Source organism: Tiliqua scincoides, chromosome 1 (assembly GCF_035046505.1).
Source record: "Tiliqua scincoides isolate rTilSci1 chromosome 1, rTilSci1.hap2, whole genome shotgun sequence".
NCBI lineage: Eukaryota > Metazoa > Chordata > Lepidosauria > Squamata > Scincidae > Tiliqua > Tiliqua scincoides.
In genome coordinates, this window is record NC_089821.1 from 47,828,364 (window position 1) to 47,848,911 (window position 20,548).

At 42.8% G+C, this 20,548-nt stretch overlaps 1 protein-coding gene across 6 annotated transcripts in view; it reads left to right on the plus strand.

Annotated features, from left to right (window-relative positions):
* SBF2 (SET binding factor 2) overlaps positions 1–20,548 on the plus strand; it is a 344,987-nt gene that overhangs the window by 168,815 nt on the left and 155,624 nt on the right. For all 6 annotated transcript variants that reach the window (XR_010794990.1, XM_066639834.1, XM_066639835.1 and 3 more), the window contains exon 7: positions 17,700–17,832. Coding sequence is in view for 5 of the 6 variants with exons in the window: in XM_066639834.1 (XP_066495931.1) it covers positions 17,700–17,832 (133 nt within the window). In the remaining variant the exon portion in view is untranslated. The remainder of the gene's footprint in view (positions 1–17,699; positions 17,833–20,548) is intronic.

A 20,548-nucleotide genomic window follows, 5' to 3' on the forward strand; every position in this document is an offset into this window, starting at 1 on the left:
ACCTGTAACTTGAAGCCAACCAATCAAATGTTTGCGAAGCTATCTCTAGCCAACCCAGAGAAAGCCCCATCTATGATGTCAAACTCCAGCCAATGAAAAGTGCACAACTCCACAAACAAAGGAGCCAAAATGAAATATAAGGGAGAGGTTCAGACTGGAAAAATTGCTCTCTTCGCTTTGGACTGGAGTCCCTGAAAAGCCCGTTGCTGGCAACAAAATAAAGCTTGCAGATAATCACCACTCTTGCCTACTGAGTTTGCACTTCAGCCTTGCAACACCTTGCAACAAGGCCTCAAGACTTTATTTAGACATGCCTTCTGAGTCTTGGCCTTTTACATTAATATCTAGCTTTTACAGGCTTGTCCTTTTTAGGTGTTGCTATTGCTCTGCTCTTGCAAATTATATTTTATGGTTGATTTTTTAATATTTGTTTTAATGTTTTATGGATTTTTAGGGCAGAGTACAATTGTTTTAACTGAGTTTTTACTTTTTTACTGTGTGTTTACTTTTTTGTGCCCTCTTTTAAATTGCCTTGAGTCCCCTTGGGGAGAAAGGCAGGTTATGAATGTATAAATAAATAAAATAAATTTGGTGTAATCCCTAATTTCCTCCCTTTTTCTTATGTTGTCCTTAAGATGGACATAGTCTAGGGGTATCATCAGGCCAGCTTTGCTTTCTTTCTTCCCTTCTATATGCTTTCCATACTTGACCTTGAATTGTCTGATTGTCTAGGCCAGGGGTGCCCAAACCCCAGCCCAGGGGCCACTTGCAGCCCCCGAGGACTTCCAATCCGACCTGCAGGGAGCCCTCAGTCTCCAATGAACCTCTAGCCCTCCAGAGACTTGCTGGAGCCCATGCTGGCCCAACGCAACTTGAGGGCAGCTGTTCAACCTCTTGCGTGAGCTGTGGGATGAGGGCTCTCTCCTCTGCTTTCTGTTTCACACCTGTGATGTAGCAGCAGCAGTGAAGGAAAGGTTGGCCTTGCTTTGTGCAACATCTTTTATAGACCTTGAGCTATTGCAATACCTTCATTCATTCACATACATTCCATCTCTAATACATTCATTTAGAATTTAATGAATTCAATTTATTATTTATAAATTTATTTATATTTTAAATGTAGATTAATTCTTTATTTCCCTGGCCCCAGACACAGTGTCAGAGAGATGATGGGGCCCTCCTGCCAAAAAGTTTGGACACCCCTGGTCTAGGCCTTTGCAACTGGGGAGATAAATCAGAAGTGAAGAAGAACTGAGAGAGATGAAGAAGAGCTAGAACCCCCCCCCCCCAAAAAAAAACATTTACAGACTCTTTGTTAATCTGAAATCACAAGTTTTTTAATGTGATTGATATGATTCCATACATACATGATCCAACAGGATCAGAATCTCTAGTTTCGAGCAGGGCCTCTGAGAGGAATTTTATCAGGAGGTACAAAGTTTCTTTTGGGCCCCTTTGCCCAAAGGGGAAGAGATGAAACAGAGCGGGGGAGGGTGGTGACAGGTGCACAGAATGGGGGCAGGGAGGAGTGAAACAGGGTGAGGGGAGGGTAGAGACAGCTGGAAAAGTCTTTGGAGCCCAGGTCTACCCACTCATGTGGCATCAGTAGTGTCCCCAGCATCCCCAGTCATGGTAGTGTCCCTAGCATCCTGTATGGGCAACAAGTCTGATAGGAGAATGTCAGATCCCAGGAAATTTCTGGGCCCCCTCATTTGGCTCCTGGGCCCCCCTTTTGACCGTGGGCCCGGGTACAAATTACCCCCTTTACCCCCCTTTCCTAGGCCCTGGTTGCAAGTATGTGCTTTATGATTTCTGTCAACTGAAATTTGCAGTTCTGCACCAGACCAAAACAACTTTTTAGCACTGTGAGGTTTCGGTGTACCAAATGACTTCCTAATATCTTCATTTTGAAGCTCAAAGAGTTAAATGACCTCAGAAGCAGTGCTTGTCAGCCATAAAAGGATCTTTGCGAATTCAGCTGAACTGTTCTTGAAGTAATCACACCCTCTGGGGTCCTGGACAAGTTCACAGTTAACTACAGTGAAAGAGCATGGCATACCTTTTTATGGCTCACAGTCTTTCAGAACATGGGATCTGTTAGTCCATGTGAGAGTTGGTAGATGCCACATCATTCATATATGTTTTGCACTCTTAAATATTTCCTGATATTATTATCATTAATAATATTTATATACCTGTTTTCAACAAAATAAGTTCACTTAGCTGTTTACATAGCATATTAAGACTTACTGAAGTGTTTTGTTTTTTTTAATCTCAAGACAGCAGTGGAACATGTACATTACAGGATGTTGACTTACTAGTGAACTATTTTGGGTATTCCTTGCCAACCAATGACTTATTTTCTTAGAACTTGAAGCCTTAATGATTGTGGAGTTTAATTGCAAAGCAGGCAAAGAAATAGCTTCTGGAATAGGCAAATACAAACGCTAAAAAAAACAACTGACAACAAAGTACGTGTTGAAATACTGTGACCGTTAGGATCCCCCCTTTTACTAGAAGTAAATGAACAGCCTTTAAAACAAACAAACAAACAAAAAACTCCAGAAGGGCCCCGCTGGATCAGGCCAAAGGCCCATCTAGTCCAGCTTCCTGTATCTCACAGTGGCCCACCAAATGCTTCAGTGGACATAAAAAACAACAAGGCGCAACCTGCATCCTGGTGCCCTCTGGCATTCTGAGGTAGTCTACTACTACTACTACTAATCAGGAGCTTGCACAACTTGTGCAAGCTTGCACAACTTGCACAACGTAACCCATGATGAACTTCCAGAAATTTGTCCAGTCCCCTCTAGGTGAGATGTCACGAGTTGTGGGGGCTCTGTTGCTTAGTGAGAAGTGCACTCTGTACTTTCTCAGGGACCCTTTAATCTGTTGCATATGATCGAAGGATGAACCCTGATATTGAAAACATGTGCCATAGCTGAGCCCTGCATGAATCAAGTCCTATGAGCCAGGCTTCTTACACCCTGTCTGGTGCTTCCCTCACAAGTTATCTACAGCAGGCGGTCTCCAAACCTCAGCCCGGGGGCTACATCTGGTCCTTAAAGTTCCCAAAGGACCTCCAAAGTTCCCCAGAGTCTCAGAGCTCAATAGCTCAAAAGACACACTTCCAGATTTCCCAGCATAAATGTATACTGCATTCAGCCACTAGAAGTGCTGAATGTAGTGCAATGTAATGGAAGGAAACTATTCCATTCCTTCACATTGCATTACATTACATTCAGCACCTCTAGTGGCTGAATGATGTATATAACGATACTGGGAGACCTGGAATGTAAATATAAAGTTAATGCCTACGTTATACAGAGCAGAAACTGAGACAAAAAGCAGTTTGTGATTTGTGTCATTTGAGACAAAAAGCAGTTTGTGATTTGTGTCAAAAATCTATTCCTCCCTCTTTCTGAGAAAATCTGTTTGCCCTCTGCTCCCCCAACCTTTTTCAAAATCCATTCCCTCCTCTTCCTGTGCAAGTCACCTCCTCCCTCTGCTTTCCACCTCCTTGTACCCCCACCCACTTATTGTATTCAATCAAACTCTCAGCATGTCGGTTCTCCATGTATGTATTATTTTTATTTTCTTGCCCTCAACACCATGTCAGATATATGATGCGGTCCTCGTGCCGAAAAGTTTGTAGACCCTTGGTCTAGAGCAGTGGTTCCCAACCTTTAGCAGCCTGCCACTGAGACAAAAATTGAAATCTGTGGACCACATGAAGCCCCCCACCCTCCCTGTACGCAGAAAAATACTGTTACATTTGTAATCTTTAGAGAAGATTTATTAGAGATGTATTAGGTATATTATTTATATGGAAGATTTTGTTGCCAGCTGAGGCTGCAGGTGCCCCATTCTTTGCCCATTCTGATGGTCCATGGGGGAGCATCTTCCAAGCGAGCATGGCCCCACAGACTACCAGACAGGGTGGAGAATGGACTGCCCACAGCCGCAGCCAACAGTTCAGCTATCTCTGGCGTTCCATAGAGGAATGCTTCCTCAGAGAGACACTGGAAGTGATCAAAGACGATCTCTGGGAAGGAAGGGTTGGCATTCCTACTGCTGGGATGCCCCTCCTACTGGGAGGCAGGATTCGGACCATGATGAATGGATACTCCTCCCACGCGGGGGGTGTCCCTTCCTGTCCCAGTTCCAATCCTGCCTTTCAGGAGTTTAGGACGGACCTTGGTCGTGCTCCTGCACAACCTCTCTTAATCTCATTGATTTCATCTCAGAGCGGGGGGGGGGTCGATTCCCCCCTGTATGCTAGCGAATACGGGCTCTGAGCAGCAGCCAGCGCACTCTGGCTGCCACGGGAGCTGCTTCAGGACAGCGCTTCCTCCTCTCCACATTGCAAGCTAGCAGGAGCGGCAAGCAGTGGCAGCAGGGGGCGGCCAGCAGGCAGCAGCGACCCGCACCGGCAGTGGAGCCTCCCCAGCGGAGTAGAAAATTAGGTTCATGAGATCTGTTTTAAACGTATTAGGATAGTGATTGCTAGGGTTACTGAAACAAACCATGTGTTTGTACTTCAAGCCTGAGTGTAGGAATCTTAGTCTCCCTTTAGCCATGAAAGTAATAGTAGAGGAAGCAGCTGTCTAAACTTCCCTATATTGTTCTGTTAGTGTGCTTATGGTTCTGTAAGCTTTTTCCTAACTCTACGTGCCACCTGGTCGCTTCAGCTCTGTCTTCCACTATCCTTTTATTACTTGGGTGAAAACATTAAGAATGCAGCTATTCCACTAGGCACCTTTTTTTCCAGAGTATCCCCTGACCCTCAAGAAAGCCTTTTAGGGGACAGTAGAAGGGGGCAGGGAAGTAACCTTGCACAATGTTTGGATGCAAGCTGTTGAAAGCTGGTGTGGTGTTTTCCCTGATGTTTTTCTTCGTGAAGTTGTTTTTTTGTTTGTAGCAATGTTTGTTGTGAAGGGGAGCACCCATGTGAGTCCTTGCTTTCCAGTTAGAAGTGATGTAGTCTAGGTGCAGGATTGCCATCCCATCTGCTGTTTGTAAGCATTGGGCCTAACAGGTCTTAACATCTGGAGCTTGTATAGTCAGCAGCCATCTAGTCCTGTTTCCTTTAAAGCCATTGTACTCTTATTTTTTCCGTTACTCTGCATCATGTTTGCATTTTGATGGTGGTGGTTAAAAATATTTATGTTCTGCTTTTCAAAAAAAGCAAATAAAAAAAATTACATCCCCCCCCCCCAATTTTTTTTAATGGCTCCTGGTTCCAGTGGCTGTGCAGTCTGAAAAAGACACAGGAGACAGCCACTGGAATGAATGAATGCTATGTAAGGAACAGTAGTATTGCCCCTTCTAAATATAAGAGAACTACCACTTTAAAAGTGCATCTTAGCCCAGTTAACGAGGATATGTTTACATGCTGAGATAGTTGAATAGTGCCAACATCAGTGACTCTGTGCTTTCCTGTCTGGACGTTTTTTAATCAAACAGCATATAATTTTCAAGTAGTGTAGGAGTTTAAGCCATGGGGGTGGGGGGCAGATCATGCTTTTATATTAAACTTAAAAGTGAGCAATTAAAATGAATAGCTTTAATTTCTTAGGTTGTAACTGTAGACACACTTTCCTGGAAGTGAGCCCATTCGCTATTTGTTAAATAGTGAGCTAATCTCTGTGTTAGTCAATTTTCCTTGAACTACATATATGTGCCTCATTATATTTAAGCTTTAATGTATAAATGTGTTACTCGTCTCTCTTGTTTGTTTCTTATTTTTGTTAAGACCACCTTCTGTACTGGCCTGTGATAACCTCTTAAATAACTCAGAAATGTTTTCTGATAGCCGTTGACCCATTTTTGTGATTAGCCTTGCTAAGTTAAAGTTTTTTTTTTCAGAAAAGTTTTCATTTGTTTCCTGTTCTAAGAGGCAGGTATCTGTTGTATAGTATTGGTCAGAGCAGTGGTTCTCAAATTGCTGGGTCACAACCCTCCGGGGAACTGGAAAAGAAATCAGCAGCAATGCAATCGCTACAGTCACACTGCTGATGAGCAGGGAAGAGTTTTTTTTCACTTACCTAGGGTCAGTATGGCTTTCTGGAGGATCTGGGAAGCCTGCAATTGTCTCTGCAGCCCTCCCCAAGGTTTGCAAATATTGAAAAGGGGGGAACCAACTTCAGTTTTCATCCCCTCGTAAAGGTTTTGTCCCAATGCAAAGTCTCTGTTTCGTTCTAGTTTCCTTCCCCTCACTCAAAGACTTACAACAGAATGGGGAAGGCATCGGGGGCAGGGGGAAGGCAGTGATGTGATCTCCAGGATCGCGTCACTAATGGGGGCGCAGGGACTGGCATGCACTTACCAGTGCCTGTGGCAGCCTCCTGGGGTGCTGGGAGCCCTACACAACCCACTAAAGGGCTCCCCAGCCTTCAGAAAATGAAAGCAGAGCAATCACACTCTGCCTCTGGTTTGTAATCGCAAACCAAAAGTGGAGCACAATCACTCCGCTTTCACTTTCTAAGACAGGGAGAGCAGGGCTCCCCCTACCCCTGGGAGGCTGCAGCAGAGACTGGTAAGTGCATGCCAGTCCCTACTCCCCCATTAGCGACCCAATCCTGGGGATCGCATTGCTGCCTTCCCCCTGCCCCCGCCCCTTAAGGGGGCAGAGTCCAGGGCCCTCAGGCTGGGGTGTTGCAGCTCCCCAGTTTGAGAAGCCCTGACTTATTGGGTTCCCATAGTCCTGGTAGGACTTTGGGAATCATTGGGTTAGAGAGTTTAGTGGTCTTCCCTAATCTTCCTAATCCTTAATTTAAAATTTCCTAATCTTGTGGCTATGTTTAAATGCTTAATACTTTTCTCTCCTAAAATATTGCACTATGGAGTGTTATAATTTCAACTATTGTGTACTTATGTGAATTTGCATACTTCTTAAATCATTTTTTAAAGAACAACAGGAAGCAGCAAGCTGATTGTTTCCAATTTTTTTTAAAGTAGGAAGTTAGATATTTTAGTGAAAATGACATATCTTTTAAAATTCTTGACAACAGTGAAGGTCAGTCAGGAAACTCCTGTTCAGAATTTCTAGCATATGAATAATGTTGAACAGGATGTATGCTTTACTATGGAAGCATAATCTGTAATAATCAACATTAGAAAGATTTGTGTTGTGTTGTCTGGTTTGTTTGTATGCTGGCTAGTTGGCGTCAGATGTATCATGGGTTTCAAGATGAGCAAAATAATTCAAGGTCACCAACAAATATAGTTCTGCCTTCCAGCATGAGGAAATAACACTGATCTATCCTCAGAAGAGCTGAAGGAGATGTTTTGCTTGTTTGTTTAGTCAAATGATTTAAGGAAGTGAAATTAAAAAAATAGTCATTATGTTTAGCTATTCAGACTTGCAATATCAACACCAGTTATTCCACTGTATCTCACCTTAGGCTTGCGAACATCCAGAGTCTAGGAAACTCTGAATTTGAAATTATTTCTATAACCCTATGAGTCCTTTGATTTTCATGTATCTAAAATTTGGCACTTGTGATGCACACCTCCAAATGTAAACACAGATATAAGTTGCTATTTATATAGCTTTATCAATGTGTATGGCAGTTTACAGTAGAGGTCAGGGCCCTGACCCAAGGAGCACTCCCACAGTCTAAGGAACGACAAAAAGAAGATGACAGAGGGGGAGGGGAATGGTGGCAAGATAAATGGAGAAGAATATGCCCTAGTTTGTGATTTTCAACCTTTTTTGTTTCACGCCACACTGACAAGGTACTAAAATTGTCAAGACACACCATCAGTTTTTTTGACAACCGACAAGGCACACCATGCTGTTGGTGGGGGGCTCACATCCCCCAATGGCTGTGCTAATAAATGATCCTCCCCCAAACTTCCATGGCACACCTGCAGGCCATTCACGGCACATCAGTGTGCCATGGCACAGTGGTTGAAAATGGCTACCCTACTTCATATACCCATACTTAGATTTACAGTAGTTGCAGCAGGGTAAAGGTTCTAAGGGCTAATGCCAGAAACTTCAAGATAGGTTTTGAGAAGGGATCTGAAGGCACCCCATAAGATGTGGGTTGGAGTTCCAGATATAAGGGGCTGCAAGAGAATGGGGAAATAGAAGCAGTGGTGTTGCTAGGGGGGTGCGGGGGTGTGGTCCGCACCAGATGATGCGCACAGGGGGGTGACACGCATGAGGGGGGGTGACACGCTGAAATCACAGTGGTTAGGAGTTACCCCATCATATTATATACCATTGGATGTGGAATTTTGAGCGGAATGCAATGCAAGAAACCAGAGTGAAATATCCCCTTTCTTTCAAAAGTTATGGCCAAAAAACTGGAGAACAAAAAATGCATGGATGCCTATGGAAAGTGAAAGTGAGCCGTATCGTGTGTTTACTCGTGAGTAGGCGAACTTGCCTTACTTCACCAGAAAGGGCCAGCTGAGAGGAATCCAACGACACCAGAATGGTCCTGATCCAATGAATGCAGCCCCCAAAAACACCTGAGAAGGAAGTCCCTCCCTCCAAGCAGATGAATGTATTGCACCCTATGGAAAGTGGAATTAAACCTCACGGTCACATTTACTCGTGAGTAAGCAAACATGCCTTGGCTGGTGTGGAAAATCAGGTGAAGGAGAGTGCAAGGCTACCAGAATGGTCCTGATACTATGCACCTGGAGCTCAACAAATGCTCCAGAAGGCAGCTTCCCCCCCCCCCCTAAACAGAATCAAAACAGAGGCTTCAGCTGATAAGGTGAACTTCTTTGAGATGTGCAAAGCCAGGTGGATCCTGACAGTTATCTGGTTTAAACAGAAGTTCTTAAATTGAACTGGGCACTGGGTAAGGCTGAAAAACTTCCTGATTTTGGAGGGGGGGGGTGTTATTGCAGGCATGCTACAAAGGAAATTCACTTGGTGGAACTGGGCTGGCTTCTGCTTATTTAATTATTTATTTTACTTTAATTATTTATACTTATTTATTTTAATTTGCCTGATGATGTCACTTCCACCATGACATCACTTCTGGTGGGTTTTGGACAGATTGTCATTCCAAAAAGTGGGTCCCAGTGCTAAAAGTTTGAGAACTGCTGCAATAAGGTGTTAGTAAGTTGACACCTGGGGGTGTGTGTGTGACACCAGTAGTGACCAAAATCACTAAAATCATAATTTGGAAGATTAATATCATCATGTTATATATGATTGTGTAATTTCATGTAGAATGTGTTCTATCTTTGTTCTATCAAAAGGTACAGCCAAAAAACCAGTGGGGGCGGAGTGATGGTACATCACCATGCCCACCACCTGGAGTGTTGCCCCGCCCACTGCATGGGGGGGTGATGCGCTGGCATCCCACAGTGGGTGATGCGAACCCTAGTGACACCACTGAATAGAAGTCCTTTGAGCAGGAGTGAGAGCAGAGAAGTACAGAGGGTTGAGGCTGTCTTGGAAAGTGGGAATAAAAAGCTTGTAGTGAATCCAAGAGTAAACAGGAAGCCACTACAGAGTTTTGAAGAGGAGCATGACGTGGTTAGAATGAAGAGAGAGGTAAATGACTCTGGTGACAGAATTCTGCATGAAAGTGAGAGGGCTAAGGTGAGCCAGTGGAAGACCAGAAAGGTTGATGTAATTAAGCCAAGAGATGACCAGGGCAAAAATGTTTTCGATTGTGGGCACAGAGAAGAATAGATGTATTTTTGAGATATTGTAGAGGAGACGCAACATGGTTTTCCAACAGACTAGATATGGGGAATGAATAAGAGAGACAAGTCAAAAATAAAACCAAGAATTCAAGCATGCTTGACAAGGTGGATGAAGGCATTGTGAATGAAAGAGGGGAGAGGAGGGCTTGGGAGGAAAAATAAGTTCTGTCTTGATATATGAGATTGAGTATGAGATTATGATAAAACAATCTTGTGGAAATGTCAGTCAGAGATTGTCAGGAAGAAATTTCCGTTTTTCCTCCCAGATGGCTAACTGAAAGAAAGAGGGGTTAAGCAGCCTAGAGAGTATATAAGGGCCGACTTCATTCTGTATAAGTTGGAGTTGCCAGAAAAAAGCTAAAGTAATTGAACTAAACCACTGACCTATATCACTGCTGGACCACATCGTTGAACTAATTGCTAGCAAAGTTGTTCTTGTAAATATACCCAGATTTGTTTGAGAAGCTGGTTCTCTCTGTTTCTTTACTGCATAAAGGTCTAGCCAACTGCCAGGTTACTGGAGGGGATGCCAAACTCGGGGGTTGAGAACCTGAAAAGGAAGTGCCTCTACTCCTTCAAGACCTCAAAGAAAGCAGAGCCCTGGTAAGCTAGGGAGTGAGGGCAGCAGAAAAACTACCAGTCAGGTTGGGTTCCCAGATCGGAAGCTTACAAGAGAGCCATACCAAGTCAGAGCAATTTGGCATGCATAACATCCAACATGCTTTATTTTTTAAAAACTGAAAACTAAATATTTTCTTCTTCCTTTCCTTGAAACTTGGGTCATGAAGTCTGTGTCCCATCAGCAGCAAGTTGCCTAGCACTGATCAAGCCAAGGGACAGAATGTTTGACACAGACCTCTACCAAAGCTCATTTTGTGACGTAGTCTGAGATTGAGAGGGGAGATTTTCTGTGGCAGCCAGACATATCAGTTTGAAGATGTGACAAACCACAGACATGTGTATTCTCTCTGCTCTAACCTGAAAATTTTTGCAGAACAAAAAGTATTTTTTATTTACTAGTATTTGAGTATTTACTATTATTGGAGTCCAATCCTAAGGGCTTGAGCACCAGCAGTACGAGTATACTGCCAGCGTTGGGTGGCAAATGTATCGTAAATCACATTTGTGGTACCCAGGGAGGAGGGAGTGCCAGCACTGGGAGAAGGGTGCTGGCAAAATCATTGGTGCAGACTCGAGCAGCCCCATTGCAGAGCCTGGTGTTTTCCTCAGAAGAGGATGAAAGTCCCCTTCCCCATGGAGACCTCTGGTGACCTCCCTGGCCCCACTTGATACAGCAGTAGCCATTTTGGCACCACTGCACCTGGTGGCTCCGGGAAGAATAGGATTGGGCTGGCCTTTTTAGAATATTCTCTATTAGTACATGTATGCACACGTATGAATTGATAAAAGCTTTATTTCAGTGGTCCCCAAACTTTTTAGCACCAGGACCCACTTTTTCAAACAACACACTATCGGGACCAACCTTGGTTTTCAAGACTTTAAAAAAGGAGATATAGAGAGAATTTAATTTTTTTTATTTGCAAGTAATATTTTTATGTATTTATTTACAAAAAAACTCAATTTCATAATGAGGTGACATAATGAGGCAAGCCTAATGAGATTTCTTGAATGCTCTCCTACCTTTCCAGTTTCTCCCCAGAAAAATAATAAACAGAAAAACCTTCTGGGATTTTTTTTTTGAATTCTTTATTGGAGGCATCAGCTGAGACACATTTATTTCTCTCTTTACAAGTACACTTGCTTACAAACTGCAGGAGCTGAGGTCTTTGCAGGGCGATTGCAAACTTGAGGCAATAAGTTATCTGATCTTGCCATCACCTCTGTTTACATTGGAGGCTCTGCTCAATCCTTCCAAGACACACCAAAAATCAGGTCATGAGCCACAGTTTGGGAACCACTGCTTTATTCTGTGTAAACCATTTCTGCCTAACGTTGCATTATACACAACAGGAATCAAATGTGTACACCTGTGAGCTGGGCAAATATGGGTTAAAATATGTAGTATTTCCACTATAAGGACTATTTAACTTGGACATACTCTGTTGACTTCGAACTCTAAAATGTTGGCTCATAAATAGTAATGTGTGTTTTTTGCACTGTCACCTAGTGATGAAGGCAGAACTGATGAACTCCAGATCTTGTACAGCTGAAATCATATACTCAAATCCTTTATTTGTTTAAATGAAAACCTTATGGAAAATATTTGCTTGTTTCCAAGAACAAATTCCTGCAAGTAGAAAAGCGCTTACTCACCCAAACTGCAACACTGAGTTGTGGTGGAGCCTAGTTGCAGTATGCCATATATCATAGATATCAGGTCAGAAATACTTTCAGAACCTTTAAAAAAGAAAATAAAGGAATGTTTGGCTCTCACAGTAGTAGGTACTGTGTCATTGCAACTTCATATTAGTTCCAACCAAATGGAACCATGAAAACCATTGCTAAAGATGAGATATCCTATAAATGCAAGATATATTCAGCCTAACACATTCGGTCATTTTCCTGGAGCAGGAGTTTGTGGTTGACTAACCCTTCTTTCTGATGTGGTTTCCCTTGCTCTTGCTGGACTTTAGCAAGAGTCTCAAGCAGTCTCTGGCTAGTACCTTCTTCAAAAACCAAGGACAGGGAATATGGCTATGTGACATGTACACTGCTGCTGAGTTATAAATCTATCTATGTAAAAGATTATATTTAATATATCTGTGTGTAAAACATTGCTATAAAAATGTATCAAGTTGGTTCACTTTAAGTTCATTTATTACAGCTGTGTGCACAAGTATAAGATGAAAGGAAAAATGTTGATCTGGGTTAATAGTGGCTTGAGTAGCTAAAGCATTTGAATTAAGGTATTTCTTTTAGACTCTTACATTAATCGTAATCCATTGCAATGTATTTTTGTCACGTAGCTGGCAAAAATAGAACTTTTCCCCTTGTTTTTACCATAATCACTCTATTTTTTCTTGTACTGGAGGTGGGAGAAAGAGAGAATGAGAATCAAGATGCAAAAGAAAATCATTGATTTTGTTTACATTTCCCTCCCCCTCCACTTCATAGGTGACAGAGAGATATACATGCACACTGTCTTGTCTTGAGAGTGAACACCAATAGTAGAACAGCAGCATTCAGGCGCAAGCCCTTGACAGGAAGGATTGGAGTTAGGCTAAAGGAGAGCCAGTCACTTGCTCTCTGCTACCTCCTTTCAATGTGGGTTTGAAAGAAGTGGAAACTGTCCTTGGAAGATTTGTCTGTTTATTTAGAAGATTTCTACCCTGCCTTTCCTCTGCTGAAAGCAGATGCCCACGCATGTCTTTCAAACCCCACCCCTTAACCTTTTAAATTTTCACCTTTCATACTGTAAAGAATCATATTGGCTAGAATATGGTGTTGGCTAGAATTCAGGACTTACTGGTGTTACCTGGAGTCCAATACTGAGCAGCAGCTGCATTTCAAGCTTCAAAGGCATGGCTGCTACCTAGGTCCTCTTCTCAACTATGTCACAGGACTGCAGTATTGGGAGGGATTGACCTTGTATTTGTCAACTTCTGCTTCTACCACCCCCCCCCCCGAATCTGATTTTGGGAATTGGACAAGTTTCTGGAGGAAAAATCCATTATGGGTTACAAGCCATGATGCGTATGTGCAACTTCCTGATTTTAGAAATGGGCTATGTCAGAATGCCACATGCAAGGGACAGCACGAGGATGCAGGTCTCTTGTTATCTGTTGTGCTCCCTGGGGCATTTGGTGGGCCGCTGTGGGATACAGGAAGCTGGACTAGATGAGCCTATGGCTTGCTCCAGTGGGGCTGTTCTTATGTTCTTATGGTTTTCCAGAACCACAGTGTAGGTGGTCTGTCTGTGCCTCGTTGCTTTCCATTCAGTGCATCCTGTTTAGATCACCCAAGTGTGCACTTCATTAAGAGATACACAGTGCTGATAGGCACACAGTATCAATACTCAGTGTGCATCCCGTATGCACGCTGTGCATGGAGGTGCATGTCCAAGTGTATATTGAAAATGCTGCAGTGCTGATAGACAGCGCCTTCATTGGAGTGCACATTTGGATGCACACTCCCACACAAATCATGCAAAATTCCTCAGGACTAAAGTTGTGGTGTGGCTGTTTGTCCAGTATGTAGAAGAGTGGAAATTTGACAACTTATGTCTTTGTTAATGTTATAACTTTCTAACATTAATACTAATAAATATCAAGTTAATGTAAGTTATTAATTTGAAATACTTAAATTTTTAAATAATCTAACATTGGTATTTAGTTATATTAGCAATAGTACTTATTATTGTTAACTTATATGACTACTGTTATGTAAATGTGGGAGAAAAAGAATAGGCTTGAAAAGGATCTTTTAGAAATTACTGTAACCCCTTATGTTTAACCAGCTCATAAAAACGTTTATCTGACCTGTCCAAAGTACCTCCACAACAGTATGCTTGTGCTGGCACACTGCTCAACTATTTCTGCCAAATGAGTGGCTAAAGCAGCGGTTTTAAACCACTGTGCCTTGGCACACTGGTGTGCCACAAGGCTGTCTTGGGTATGCCATGGGGCCAGAGTCGTGCGCACAGGGAGAAGCGACTGCCTTGACCCTCAGGCGGCAGCCTGCGAAAAAGGAGCAGCTGCGGCTGCTTTGCATCTCCTGCTGCTGAGTGAAAGGAAGACTGCAACCCGATCCTCATTTACCTGGAAGTAAGCCCCATTGACTATTATGGGGCTTACTTCTGAGTAGACACACCTAGGATTGGGCATTAAGTCCAGGCAGAGAAGACTGGAGTGAGAACAAGGGAGACAGGAGCAGGCAAGCAGGCAAGAAGCAAGCGAGTCTGCTGAGCCACCAGCCCAAGCACCAGCTGGCTAAAAGGGTTCTGATGCCCCAGTTTGCCTGCAGCTCCCCAAAATGACCCTCCCTGCCTTGTCTTTTGCCTTTTAGGGGAAGGGCATTGGACCACGATCCTAGCCACACTTACCTGGGAGTAAGCCCCATTGACTATGGTGGGGCTTACTTCTGAGTAGACATATTGTTTAGGATTGGGCTTTTGGTTGCACTCTTTTTTCTTAAATACAGGAGCAGGCAATTGGCACTTCTCCCCGCCCCACTCCCTCCCACAGGCACATCCCCCCCCAATCTCATAATCACAGTCAGCACCTCTCTTACTGTCACTCCCTTCACTCCTCCGCACCTTTCAAAGGTCTACACTCACTTTCCTCACATTCTCCCCCCCCCACTCCAGCTGAATCCTACACTTCTTTCAATCATGTGTCTTCTTTGCCCCTCTCCACTGTGTGCTCAATCTGACCTCTCTTTGCCAGCACTTTCTGGCATTACACTTTAATAACAACATTTTCCAAATCCTTTCCAGAATCACATGTACTTTCCTCTCCAGACTTCTTGTCTTTGGCTGCAATCCTAACCACACTTTCCTGAGAGTAAGCCCCATTGAACAAAATAGGACTTACTTCTGAGTAGACCTGGTTAGGATTGAGCCTTTTGTCATGTATGATTTAATTGTATTAATTGTATTAAAATTAATTGTAATGTAGTAATTTAATGTAAGTAAAAAACTGGTAGTGTGCCTTGACAATTTTAGTGCCTTGTCAGTGTGCCGTGAGCTGAAAAAGGTTGAAAATGACTGGGCTAAAGCAAGTCCGTATATCACTAGTTGCAAAGTTCACTAGTTTACTTTAAGTTCACTAGTTCACATTAAGTAATGATCACAATATGCATAGAATCTTAATTGGGATATGTATTTGCAATAATAGATTTGTTCTGGGCAAACATACAGAATTCAGACAAGGTCTGTCAATTTTAGCACTGTTTTGTGGTTACTCTTTTCCACACCAATCTCATAACCCACATCTAAATGAAAAAGAGGTCAGATTTCAGTGCCTGAAGAATTCACCTGTCAGACTGAGTGCCCAATCCTATCCAACTTTCCAGCTCCGTTGTAGCCACAATGCAGCCCCATGGTAAGGTTCCCATACCTTAAGAAGGCCCCAGTGTCTGCCCCTCCACCACAGGATGTAGCACACACCCCATTGGCACAACTGCACCAGCACTGGAAAATTGGATAGGATTGGGCCCTAAGTTCTCTCTCACTCTTGTCCAATGGTAAGTCCCAATATCCTCTGATTAATGGATCTAAGTTTCATGCATCTTGCTGGTTTCTAGTTTCTTCCTGTGGGTGCTTTTTAATAGGTTGATAAAAGGAAATAGATATGTATCTTGAATTTTTTTCCCTAGTTTCCTCTTTCATTGTGTGCAAACATTGGGTTCTGCTGGTACTGTTTGCAGAAATGCTAGTGGAGTATTGCGTGTTGACATGAGGCACTGACTTAATAAAAGTCCTTCACAATAAGAAAAAAAAAATTCCAAATATGCACTCCCACTGTCATGAGTTTAGAAATACCAGAGCAACAGATCTCCTTTATCCCTAATTCTGGTGTCAAGTATTGTACAATTGTTGTTCTTTAAATTGTAATAATGTGTTGTCAGTGGGGCCTGTTAGCATTTTTTAAAATACATTTGAATATATAGGCATGCCCCTCAACCGCTGATCAAGTATCCGCGGTTTCAATCATCTGCAGCTTGCAAATTCCCTCCCACTTGCAAAAATTGTCTCCTAAACAGTGCAGAGCCTGTGGCACCTAGGCTGTTACTGGCTGTGGGAACTTCAGCCTATAACAGACTAGGCATCACAGGCTCCATACTATTTAGGAGATTTACCCTTTTGCCCCTGGGCTGCAGCAACAGCAACTTCTGTATGTGAAAATACAGCTGTACTGTACAGTTTATTTAACTACAACAACCCAACTCAACAGGCCTTAAATCCCCCCCCCACAGCGTCCCATTCTTTTCAGCCTTCTGACCCCTTCCTGTAATTGTTTGCAGCCAGTGAAACATAGGAGATGAAGGCTGCAGGCAAATGGGACAGATGAGTAATTAGTGCAAGGGGGGAAGCGGATTTGCAAACCTCTTCTTTTAATGTTTATCCGTGGTTTCCAGTATCCGAGGTGGGGGGAGGCTAGGAACATATCCCCTGCAGATACTGAGGCATGCCTGTATAAGCAGAGCCTTAAAAGATAACTGAGGATGTGTGACATCTAAGCACATTATTTGGAAGTAAATTCTATTGAAACTGATGTGACTTCATATAAATATGTTCAGAATAAAAATGTGAAGGAATCTTTCCAAACATGATCACACCTGATGGATACCATATTTAGCAAGATATGAATGTTTGCTTTTGACACAACCTGCAGTTTTTAAAATACATTCTTAGGGTGGGAGTTCATAACTCAAAATGCCTACATCAATTTGGTAATTGTATAGACTTATTAGTAATGACAATACATTGTTTTCTGCTATAAGGGATGCTGGAAGACATAAAAAAAAAGTCTTCAAGGTTCTAAAATAATAACAGCTGATTCATTAATATGGTTCTTTTAAGAATTGGTTACATTTTTCAACTAACAAATCTTCTACAGCTTTTGCATAACCTGTGTTGACTTCTGTTCAGATTCATAACTTTTAGTTTATACAGATGAATTTCAGTAGGCAAACATTTTGAGTTGTTTTCTAAGCAACAGGTTGATGTATTCAGAAACCATTATGTAAAAATTGGCATGTTAAGCTTGGTCGATAAGTAAATCGCTTGTTTGACTCATGAGACATAAGTAGTTGTACTGAATGCCATATGAAGTCACTATTGAGCACAGTTGGTCAAAATAAGATAAAATATCCTAAGGCAATCTAACAGAATGTATTCCAACCATAGGAAAACAATAATAGAGTGAAGTGTCAGCCTTTGAAAAGGGGGGAGGGGCAAACAAAACTGGTAGTTATGGAAAAGAGAAGAACCCAAAAACCTATCAAATTTTCCTAGAGTGATACCAAGAATTTTAATTACTTGATTGAACTTTAATTCTTCTGTTTTGGCATTGTATTTTTGTATTCTAAAATTTTTGTGTGGTTTTTTTAAAAAGGAATTCAAAATGTGCTGAGTCTGTTCTGTGCAGTCCTTACAGAAAACAAGGTCCTCTTTCATTCTGCAAGTTTCCAAAGACTGAGTGATGCCTGTAGAGCACTGGAGTCTTTAATGTTTCCTCTCAAATATAGGTAAGATTTATTGACAGCACTTACTCTGAAGACCAGCAAATCCATATTTGTCATGTGTGGTCTGATTGCAGTTTGGTGTCCCTCATGCTTGTTAAAAATCATACACTTTTTTTCTTCTTCAGATTATGAACAATAAGAATTCATTGCTTAGATTTTATCATTCAGCTTGTGTGCTTTTTATAATACGTTTTAGGAATAAGTCAAAGAACATTTATGTAACCCAATTCCCATATAAGATTCAGCATCAGGACTGAGATTGAGAAATCCTGAATTTAAATTTTGATTAGAAAGATCTTTTCAAATACATTATACGAAAGTAGGCAATAATTGTGCCAGAATGTTTAGATAACTTGTAACTTGTCAATCCATAATTTAAATGGCATAAATTTCTTGGGTTAAAACCAGAATAGAGGATATCATAAAAAAGAACCAGATGACAATTCTAAGATGTTATTCTCAGTGCATAGAATTTTTAGAAGAATTATTTATAGAAAATTTTGATAGAATTATAATTCTTGTTAATTTAAAGCCAATGAGCACTTTGAGTAAACCCAAGCACTTTAAGTAAATTTAGGGCACAAGCCTAACCAGGTCTCCTCAGAAGTAAGTGCTATTGTGTTCAGTGGGACTTACTCCCAGGAAAGTAAGGTTAGGATTGCAGCCTTAGATGCTGAAAATGCTTAGACAGTTGGTTCTAACTTGCGCTATGTCCCCTCCCTCAATTCCTGGTAAGTTTATTGCTTTTCCTTTAAATTTATTTTTTTGATGAGAAGATCTAACTAGGATAGTCATTATCATACTGAATATGTGTATGTGTTATACATGCATCCCAGGATCTTCAGGGCACCAAATGCTGTCCACTCCACCCCCTCAAATGGCATCATGCATCAGTAATCTGATGCTCCAAGCAAGCAGACACAAAGTGCAGCCTCTCTTAGTGTGATTCCCTGTTATGCTGTTCTCTTCTGTTTCCTCTTCCACATTGCTGAGCCAGGTGGGAGGCAGGAGGCTGTAATGGCAGTGGGCCTTGCCAATCCAATACCTGAGGAAACCACTTCCATTCACCTCACCAAAAAAGCCAAGTTACATGAAGAACAACATTCCTGTCAGGTGTTCAAGCTACTCACTGATAGCATTAACCCAATTCTAGGTGCCGTATGCCACCATTAACAGAACTTTAGAAATTCTCTGCAACAGAGATGCCACCATTTAATGCCAACAGTTAATGCCACCATTATCAGAACTTTAGAGATTCTCTGCAACAACTACCGCGGCATCTCTCTCCTTAGCGTTGTAGGAAAGCTGTTTGCCCGAGTTGCACTAAAGAGGCTCCAGGTACTTGCAGAGAGCGTCTATCCAGAATCGCAGTGTGGATTCTGAGCCAACAGGTCCACCATTGATATGATATTCTCCCTTAGACAACTGCAGGAGAAATGCAGGGAGCAATGACAGCCACTCTTTATAGCCTTCATAGATCTCACGAAGGCTTTCAACCTGGTCAGCAGAGATGGCCTCTTCAAGGTGCTACCCAAGATTGGATGTCCACCCAGGCTCCTCAGCATCATCAGATCTTTCCACAATGACATGAAGGGCACTGTTGTCTTTGATGGCTCCACATCAGACCCCTTTGACATCCGAAGCGGAGTGAAGCAGGGCTGTGTTCTTGCACCAACCTTGTTTGGGATTTTCTTCGCTGTCCTGCTGAAGCATGCCTTTGGAACTGCATCAGAAGGCATCTATCTCCGGACCAGATCAGACGGAAAGCTCTTCAACCTCTCCAGACTGAGAGCAAAGTCCAAAGTCCAGCTGAAATGTCTGCGTGACTTCCTCTTTGCCGACGATGCAGCTGTCACCGCCCACTCTGCCAAAGATCTTCAGCACCTCATGGATTGTTTTAGTAAGGCCTGCCAGGACTTTGGACTGACAATCAGCCTGAAGAAAACACAGGTCATGGTTCAGGATGTGGACTCACCTCCCTGCATTACAATCTCTGCACATGAACTGGAAGTTGCCCATGACTTTGTGTACCTTGGCTCAACGATCTCCGACACTCTTTCTCTCGATACCGAGCTAAACAAGCGCATCGGTAAAGCAGCTACCACGTTTTCCAGACTCACAAAGAGAGTCTGGTCCAACAAGAAGCTGCCAGAACATACCAAGATCCAGGTCTACAGAGCTTGCATCTTGAGTACACTTCTGTATTGCAGCGAGTCATGGACTCTTCGCTCACAACAGGAGAGGAAACTGAGCGCTTTCCACATGCGCTGCCTCTGACGCATCCTCGGCATCACCTGGCAGGACAAAGTTCCAAACAACACAGTCCTGGAACGAGCTGGAATCCCTAGCATGTATGCACTGCTAAAACAGAGACGCCTGCGTTGGCTCGGTCATGTCGTGAGAATGGATGATGGCCGGATCCCAAAGGATCTCCTCTATGGAAAACTTGTGCAAGGAAAGCGCCCTACAGGTAGACCACAGCTGCGATACAAGGACATCTGGAAGAGGGCTCTGAAGGCCTTAGGAGTGGACCTCAACAGGTGGGAAACCCTGGCCTCTGAGCGGCCCGCTTGGAGGCAGGCTGTGCAGTATGGCCTTTCCAGTTTGAAGAGACACTTGGCCAACAGACTGAGGCAAAGAGGCAAAGAAGGAAGGCCCATAGCCAGGGAGACAGACCATGGACAGACTGCACTTGCTCCCAGTGTGGAAGGGACTGTCA